Source organism: Pelobates fuscus, chromosome 9 (assembly GCF_036172605.1).
Source record: "Pelobates fuscus isolate aPelFus1 chromosome 9, aPelFus1.pri, whole genome shotgun sequence".
Lineage (NCBI taxonomy): Eukaryota > Metazoa > Chordata > Amphibia > Anura > Pelobatidae > Pelobates > Pelobates fuscus.
The window spans coordinates 170,719,279-170,729,106 of record NC_086325.1 but is presented as its reverse complement, the minus strand read 5'-3'; the positions used below and the strand labels follow the sequence as shown (position 1 = coordinate 170,729,106).

The 9,828-nt window shown below is 45.1% G+C and overlaps 1 protein-coding gene across 2 annotated transcripts in view; it reads left to right on the top strand.

Moving 5' to 3' along the window:
• The first annotated feature begins 854 nt into the window (after positions 1–854).
• Positions 855–9,828, top strand: part of WAS (WASP actin nucleation promoting factor) — a 46,415-nt gene continuing 37,441 nt past the window's right edge. For both annotated transcript variants that reach the window (XM_063433147.1, XM_063433145.1), the window contains exon 1: positions 855–995. In XM_063433147.1, coding sequence (XP_063289217.1) covers positions 882–995 — 114 coding nt within the window. In that variant the 5' untranslated portion in view covers positions 855–881. The remainder of the gene's footprint in view (positions 996–9,828) is intronic.

Here is a 9,828-nt window from a genome sequence, read left to right as displayed (position 1 = left end):
AAAAGTTAGCCGGAAGTCCTTTATGACCGACCGCAAGCACATTTCCCTGCCCAAAACAGTTCCATAGATTTGGGCTGTGCGGCCGGTCAATTTCTGATGTTAAAGGCAGTTCACTTAGAAAAATCTACTAAATCCCATTCGAATGCACGAACAATGCCGTTCGTGAAAGTAGCCCAGTCTAACAGTGTGTTCGAATTGTCGAACGCACTTTGATTCCAGCCGAAGCGTCGAAGTTCCTGAGAAGGTAAGGGTCAGCGGTGTTCGTGCAAATGCGTAGCCGATTTTAGTTCCATAGATTCAGTGGCACGCACCGCTGACCATGTTCGACTAAATTAAAATGGCCGCCGCCACGTGCTTGGTTTTCGAATGGCGGCCACTTCGGCAGCATCCGAAGTGCCAGTTTAAAAGTACAAATCCTTTCTCTGTGGTTTAAAGGGCCAGCAACAGCACAACACAAATCCATTATGCCCAAATCTTGTATTTAAAGGGCCAAACCTCCCAGGGACCATAATCACATGGCAAGAGGCTGGCAAGTAGTCCTCTCCAGGCACAAGTGGCGATGTTAATTTCGCCACAGTCCCCTATTGCTCTACCCAGCAGAATGATCTATGTTATGCATCCATCTATTATCATCCCCAAGACTAGTTATCTTGTTATATCCAACTTTACACATCACTACGTTGGAATCTCCTGTATGTGAAAGTAGTCAGTTCCTAGTCAGTTACAATATAGAGTTTGTCATAGTTAGCTCTCTACAAGTTCCTCTTGACACTAGCTAGCCTGCAGCTTACCCCCTCCCCCAGCTTGTGGTGAAGCAGTTTCCGTTCAGTTTTTCTGCAGAAGTTCCCCTTTTATATCTTAAGAGAAATCCAGGACTAGGTATGAGCAGAGCAGGGTCCAAGAGCACGTCCCGACTCCAGGACAATGTTCCATCCAAGCTACTCCAACCCCATGAAAACCAGAAGGTGTTCCAGCTACTGGGGAGAAAGTGTCTGGTGAGAGTGGGGGGTGCAAAGATGTCTCAGGAACCCTTATATCAGAGTATTTGTATCTCTTTACAGAGCGTTGTAATTCACTGCCAGTCAGTACAAGGAGGTCATTGGAGGGCCCCCACCATGCTGATGTATTAGTAGAGATGTACAAAGCTGATCTCTCATTAGCCTGTGTGTCAGCGTGACTCCAAACATAATGTAAGCGATGTGTGGCCAGGGCAAGGTGGCATGGGCAAGCGGTGAGAGGATACAATAAAATGGGGGAGCACACAGATAGTTGGGTATGGGGGGAGATGGTTATGAAATATAGGAGTTCAGGGGAGAAGGTTTTAGTTGATTAGCAGGGGTTCAAAGTGTTAGAAACTCAAGAGGTTGAGTGCAGGGAAGAGGGGTATAGAGGTGCACGGAAGGTACATTATGTTGGGGAAGCGTGGGAATTTAGGTTCCGGGAAAAGAGTAAACCGAGCACAAACAAAGTTAGGTGGGCCAGAGGGGTATGAAGGTGTGTAAGGGCTAGTGTTTGGGAGTATATGAAGATAGAAAAGGTAGTGGGGTACATAATGTTGTGCAGCGACTATACTAACAAAAGTTAACCAAATAAATACTAGGAAAGTTACCTAAAAACCACTACAGGGGATAAAATGATGTGTTAATCTTTCTAAATGTTCTTTTGTAAAATGCCCAGCCTGGACAGACCGTTCCAGTCCAAGTTCCAACTAATAGTAAAACACAGTCAAATAACCTCTCCAGGACGGAGGATTTTTGACACTTTAAGTGCACCCATACGAAACATATCCTGTTATTTTAAAGGACATGTTTCTTCTGATACCATATATGTATACTACTTGTCAACCTATTATCTAAAGTTTTGCTCATAATAACCTCTACACAATTAGTGCAACAAAGGAAATTAATGCTAATCAGATTCAGTTATGTGTAGGATTGCAATGCATTTTTGGAAGCTTTGGGACAAATATTGCAAGCAGTTTTAAAACTAAACCTTTGACAAATTAGCCATGCTGGCCCTGCAGCTTTACAAGTGAATCCAATAAGTATATATATTTGTAGGAAGTAGACACATTGGGTATTCATAGGTGTTTTCACACAACCAGTTAATCACCAAGCCAGAGCTGCTCTATTCCACCACTGGCAACAAGTACAGCAATACCCCAAATGTAGATCTGTGCCAGCTTTGGGGAAATTAATTGATTCGTATTAAAAACGGCCTCTATTTTGACAAGCATTTGATAAGACACTGGTTTAGAGCGCATGCACTATTAGGGGAGGGGAAATGCTTATTAGTGTCACCATAGGGCGTCGGGAGGGAGGTACTGCTTGCAAGGGAGAAGCTCATTACATCTGTGGCTAGTGCACTGACGACAGATGTATTTTTTGCACAGAAGTGATATTAGACATCTAAGCTGCCTAAGTCACGTGTGCAACTAGCCCCCGATACACAAGTGAATAATTACTGTGACTGTGCAGGGTTTTCAATGCTCCACCTATAGACTCCTACCACCATGACCACTTGTTAAAGCAGAAGTGGTCATGGTGATTGGCTCCCAATTAGGGATTTTCAACAAAGCTGGAAGAACCAAATTGCCTAAAATGGCTCTGTATCTGGTAACATTAAGATGACCCTTCACTAGAACTAAGGAGCTGCAGCCTAAAGCCTGATAAACAGACCCAAACATTGCTCCTCCTCCATCAATTACAGTAGGTACTATGTATTCCAGTAGGTAGTTCTCATGCTATCTGCCAGATACATCGTTTCCACTGCTACCTAGTTAAGTATTAGTTGCCTCTTGCTTGTGTGTTGGGACATGGACCCAGCAAACTTTGGGCATCAAATAGCTTCATGTGAGGCTAGGATGGAGGATCATAAAATGGATTAGTTTGTATGAGCTTTGCAAACTATGCTAAATAGAAAGGCTTGTGACGTCGGGCGCAGGATACTGCCTTAGTTCCCCTTTCACCTCATCCTACTCCTTCTGTGCATTTAACAAGTCTGGGGATTCCTCTATATGTAGGGGCTTTTTAAACTAGGTGGGAATACACTTGGAGGTGGCTCTAAACTTTCCAACTGATGGGTCTAAAATTGCTTTTATTATCAGTAATGCTTTAATGTGTGATGTAAGACGCAAAGGGGCGGAGTGTTACGAGGTTCGCTGGTGAACGAGCATACCGCAGCTGTTCCAGAGTGACAGTGCAGAGAAAGGAAAAAGTGCAGAGAGAGTCCTGCAAACAGTCCGATCCTCATGTAACAAAACTGGGGCATTGGAAGCAGATGAGAGACTAGGAGACCCAAGAGGAAGGAGCTCAGAAGTGCTGAGACACACAGCCCTTTAAGGTTAAGCGCCACATGAAAGGAAAGAGGTACACTGCAAAAAGGGCTCGGAATCCACAGAGAACTGGCTGGTGCACCACGGCTGCAGCAAAATAAATGGAGACTCTTACACCGTGGTTTCCTAAACTTTTTAGGTTTAAGGCGCCCTTAATATTTCAATATTTTTCCGCCCCAAGTTAAAATAATTTCCTAAGTTGTATATGTGAACAGCGCAGTGGCATATACTGGGCCCATGTTTGGCAGAAATGCTTGCCATTCAAGTGCAGATCCAGAACCTAATCTTGGGAGGGGCACTGACAGATTATGAAACAGTCCAGGCACAAAAACCACTACAGCATGTTGTAGTGGTTATGGTGCCTGTAGTGTCCTCCCAGAGTAAGCAGTCAAACTGTTTAAGAACAGTTTGACAACTTACCTGGGATTTGCCGGGATAGGGGCTGTAGTGTGTCTGATGAATGCAATATGTGTGTGTGTGTGTGTATGTGTGTGCGTGTGAGGGATGCACACTGTGTGTGAGGGGTGCAGTGTGTGCGTGGGAAGCATTGTTTGTTAAGGATGCTGTATGTGTGTGTGTATGTGGGGCAGTTTGGGCATGAGGGGTACATTCTGTGTGGGGGCAGGTTGTATGAGGTGGACAGTGTGTGGGGCAGGTTGTGTTTGAGGGGTACAGTATGTGTGTGATGTGGACAGTGTGTGGGGGCAGGTTGTATGAGGGGTACAGGATGTATGAGGTGGACAGTGTGTGGGGCAGGTTGTGTTTGAGGGATACAGTATGTGTGTGATGTGGACAGTGTGTGGGGGGGCAGGTTGTGTGAGGGGTACAGTATGTGTGTGTGGGGGGCAGGTTGTGTGAAAGGGGTACAGTATGTGTGTGAGGTGGACAGTGTGTGGGGGAGCAGGTTGTATGAGGGGTACAGGATGTATGAGGTGGACAGTGTGTGGGGCAGGTTGTGTTTGAGGGATACAGTATGTGTGAGGTGGACAGTGTGTGGGGGAGCAGGTTGTATGAGGGGTACAGGATGTGTGTGAGGTAGACAGTGTGTGGGAGGCAGTTTGTGTGTATGGGGGGAGTTATTGTTGGTCTGTGGGGGTAGGAGGGCAGATAAATATATAGTTTGTTTTTTTATTAAAAAAAATATTATTCTTTTGGCAACGCTCCGAGCTCGCGAGAGTAGAACCCAGCGGAGCTGCAGGTTAGAGCCCCCCTCGGTCATCTCTCCCTCACCGCATTACATTGCTAGCGGGCCAGAGAGGGAGATCTCTGATCACTCCTCCGGTCCTGGCCCAATCATAGCACCGGGAAAATATCCTGCGGCTCTCCCCTGTGTGCCTGTCGCAGTACACAGTTTGGGAATCGCTGCTCTATCATATAACAGCCTAAAAGCATCAAAACCGTGAGTCCAAAAAAACAGAGGGGATTGGGAAGGAAAGAAAACAAAGAGCTTTGAAATCGTAATACTGTTCCAGTAATACTTTCCTATATAAAAGAAATAGGCCTGGTTGGTGCAACAAACATTATTCCTGGATATTCAGGATAGAACTGGTATATAACAAGCCTCTCACAACTTATTACATGGTTTCACATGCTACGAACATAATTAAATAAACAAAGCAACTCTGAGCAAAGTAAGATCAAATACTGTTCTTTTTTTACTAAAAGTTCTTAACTTTTTTTTTTTTTTTAATGTTGTCATAAATACTGTTGGGGACTGTACTTGCTGTATCTCACTTTCGAAACAAAGGATAACCAGAATAAGGAAGGAGAAAGAAGGGGGGAAGAAGGAAGGAAAGGGAAGAGAAAAGTAAAAAAATAAATAAAAGGAAGAAAAATTAAGCAAAAAATAAAAAATTTAAAGTAGGGAATAAGAGAGATAACAGGAGAAATGTCATAAAAAGGAAATGAAGTCAAACAGATACAAAAAAAACAAAAGAGAGAGAAAAGGCAAGATACTTGAACAGCAAAAGACAAAACACTGGTGTCAATGTTTTCTCTCCAAAATATAAGAATGATGGAAAAATTGGATAGTTCAGTAAGACTCCAATGCATCAGTAATGCAAGACCAAGATCTATAATTAAGCCAAACACCAAACAAGTCCAGCAAATCCTCCACATATCTAAAGTAAATGTACATAAAGATCGGAACTCTCAACTCTTACAAATCAAAGAGGAGCTCAAAATAAATTTCCAAAAAGGGCTGGACGCTCAGCTCATACATATAACAGAAGACATAAATGAATGTTTCAAAGAAATAAGAGGATCTGCAGAAAATGAGAGCGAAGGACGATAACGTCAAACTTGGCGGGGGGTTACCACCCTCAGCTTGGCATTTCTTGGAGGAGGGGGAGTTCATCCCTATACACAGAGCGTTGCGGGATGGTTGGCCCCTTGCGTTGGATGTGCTTCTGGAAGGGGAAACCTCGAACCCCTTTTATACCACGGTATATCCAGTTACAGAACTATGTTCGTACGCTACCACAGAGGGACAAACTACACAGGAGCCTCACGTGGTTTGAGGAGCTATGCATACAGGGTATGGTACTGGAGAAGGCGGTTTCGATACTCTACCAAAACCTTCTAGTGGGGAACAACACTGCGAACAACCAGTTCCAAAGGCAATGGGAGGAAGTGATTGGCAAAGCTTTCTCGGCTGCGCAATGGGATAAGGTGCTATTGTGGCAACACAAGAGCTCCATAAGTTCACATTATCAGGTTAATTATAAGATACTATCACTCTGGTACAGGACGCCGGCTGCTCTTCTTTGGATCTTCCCTACTGTACCGCCTACATGCTGTAGATGTCAGGCCGCTAGAGGCACCATGTGGCATATATGGTGGGAGTGTGCAGTCTGAGTCCCTACTGGGACATGGTGAGGGATGAGGTGACTGTTATCCTTGGGGATTCAATTGAGTGGTCAGGGGAACTGGCCTTGCTACACTTGTCTTCCACACCTATCTCGAGTTACAAGAAATCTACATTATGCCATTTGCTTAAGGCCCTGATTCCTGTTTTTTGGAAAAAACGGAGATTCCCACTAAGGAAGCCTGGCTGCGAAGGGTGGAGGAGATACAGGCAGCTGAGGAGATGCATGCCTCCCTGCTCGGGACGGGTCACAGACACGCCGAGGCCTGGCAATCATGGTTTGTATATGTGACTTACAATCCTTGCACGAGCGGATGATGTGGGGGGTGCTCGCCCCGTCTGGACGCGGGAACCCCTCTGGCTTCGTTATTTTTAAATAAATGTATCTGTTAAAAAGTCCTCAATAAAAGTCCTTTAAACGTCCATTTTAAAGGACTTTTATTGAGGACTTTTTAACAGATACATTTATTTTTATTTGTTGTATATCAATAAATTTGTTACTTTTTTTCTTATTTTACTCAAGTCCTTTTTGGAGCCTCCAAGGAATCTTCATAGGGGTAGTACCATCCCCACTTGAATTGGTACAATACTTATATACCTAGAGCCGGGACCCACAGGCTCAGGACCAGGTGAGCACCCCATTTATTCACCTATATTTGTGTTTCTCCGCTGTCAAAATCTACACATTGGTCCATTCTCCTTTATGTTTTTGAGAATTTCTTCAAGCCGAAGTAGAAGGGTGGTGCTACCATTATAAGCACACAAGCCGTAATACGGAGCCAGTGTTTTCTATATACAGGCTCCTTAAAATGTGAGTGTACAAGTTCACTACGATATAACCACTATTGTTGCACTGCCACTTTATATACCATCTGCACTATATTGTATTCTTTTGAAATTTTTTAAACATGTACTTGATACTGCACCATTGAACGGAATAACGTTTGGTAAGCTGTATATGTGTTTGAGCGCTCCACTTATAGGTGTAGGTCTCTTGTTACTTACACCGCACTATAATTGTCATGTTAGCCACTGCGGTTTACTTAATCCTAAGGTTGTGGTGGGGAAACGATCATAGACTGTCCAGGAGGCCACATGTGATAACTGTTTTATAATTTTCATAATAATCGTTTTAGGAATGACACCCCCCCCCTAATTAGTATTTAGGGCCCCCACCCACCGCTCAGGGGTGGGGGTCATGGGGGGAGGACATTAGGTCCTCCCCCCTAATTCTAATTTAGGCAACCCTGGTGGTTGCCTTTCCCAGCTTCCCCGGTTCAAACGAGGGCACAGAGAGGTCAGCTATGCCACCTTGGAGAAAGAGTGCCTAGCCCTAGTTTGGGCACTCAAGAAACTTCAGCCCTATCTGTATGGACAGCCATTTACCCTTATGACCGACCACAACCCCCTTGTGTGGCTAAACCGGGTAGCTGGTGACAACCCCAGGCTATTACGGTGGAGCCTAGCCCTTCAGCCCTATAACTTTACAATGCAATACCGTCCGGGCAAACAAAACGGGTTACTGGCTATGGAGCATCCGCCGCTGGGGAGAGGTGGAAGAGATCTCGGTAGTTTTGCTGCAGTTCCCACTCCATGTTTGCTAGGTGAGCCAGGTCTTGCTCTACCTCATGGGGGTCATCCCACTCATGCCTAGCCTCCCTCTCATAGAAAATGTCCTGCAGTCTGGTTTGCGCAGGGCTCCCGAAGCCAGGCTCTGCAAAGGACTCCCATAACAAGCCAGGACCATCAAATTCTTCTCCCTCTGGCTTGTCATGTTCGGCTGTCCAGGGTATATACTGTGCCATATACCACCAGAGCGCCTGGTAGGCATCCTCCAGCCATAGCTCCTGCCATACCCGGTGCTCTAGTTCCTTCACCCATCCCTTCAGGGGCTGCTCTCCCAGGAAGGGCATCCGCAGTGCCAGTCGTGTCTGCCATCGCTGCTCTTCACTGGGGAGACTCTTGCCCCACTGGTACTGTACATTATCCAGGGCCTGGTACCAAATGCCTTTCCTCAATGCATCCCGGTCATCCATGTCACCCTCCTCGTATAACACTGCTGGTTCCATCCTGGTGCTGTCAGGGTCGCTGTACTCAGACATGCGTTGCCCTCAAATTGTAAATCCAAAGAAATGGTGTTCTGTAGCTGTCCTTCCGGCTGTAGGAACGATCCCACCGCTGCCACCAATTGTAACGGACCGTTTCAGCATAAAAGGGAATAAAATCCGTTTAGGCGATAATCCCCTTTTCTCAGAAAGGCACAGCTACTGCAGAACATCAAAACTCCCGAATTGGATATAGGTGAATACATCAAACTCCCGAACTGCATACCAGGGAATAAGATAGCACTCCAAACTGGAACCTCACGAATAGCTGTTAGCAGACGAATAGGAAAAGCATACATCAGCTTACACTCCTAGCAGTCAATCCCCAACAGCATACAGTGAATCCCCCCAAGGACGAGACAAGGCTCCGTGTTGAGGGTCAAGCAGTGGTCTGAGGTGATGGCACACCCAGCCTGGTTTTTATTACAAGTGTACACATACAGGCCACACCCAGGGGGAGGCATAAAATAACCAATAGTATCACAGGTGCAACCCACACATCCCCTCCCCTTAGTGTGACACATAATCCCATTATACATACAGTAAAAATACAGTTTCCACACATACTCTATAACCATACATCACATTCACATAAAAATACATATCCTCAATTAATCCATTCAGGGGAACAACATATTAAAAAAATGGCATGAATCAGACCAGGGGTTCAAAAGTTAGTAAAAGTATCTTTTGTTCCCCCTGGCTGGCAGAAAAAACATCCCCACAATGCATCCTGGTTTCCTCCCTTCTGCCCTGGAGATAATTGGAGAAGTAATCCAATTATCTCCCAGGTCAAAGACAAAACTCCATTACACATGTGGGGACCTAAATACAGGAATATGGTTTAAAATATATAAAGTCACTTTTATTACACCAAACACAGACATGTTACATAGCTCAGGTCTGGGTGCACATTATTAGGTGAATGGCACCCAGACAACACGAATACAGTTTAATCGCCATGGAGCCAAAGTCTTTAATCACACGAATAGGCTCCATGGCATAGCTATCTGGGTTAACACAGTTCACATAGAAATACCGAAGGTATGGCTGTTCAGCTACATCCTCACGAATGGGAACCAGGAGACGGACGGCTCAGCAGTGTTCGTGCAGATAAGTGTCCGTTTATAGTACCATAGTTTAGGTGCCGAACACTGTTTTTAAAGGGCCCAATATCCCAGGGCCATAGTCCAAAGGCAGCAGGCGGGTAACCAGGCTCCTCCAATGCAATGTGGCGAGATTGGTCTCGTCACACACACACACACATATATTTATTTCTTATCAAAATACAGTGGGACCTCTGTTTACGAATTTAATGCGTTCTCCGGGATGTTTCTTATTGCTAAAAATGTGTAAACCGAAACGTGGTTTCCCATAGGAATGCATTGAAAACCAATTAATCCGTTCTGGAGGTCAGAAAAAAAGTCAAAATGAGCTGGCATAGAAACCAACCCACAATGCAAAACACACAATAACAGACATTCAAACGACGAAGCTCAGCTCCCTACCTTTCCACAGCTTGA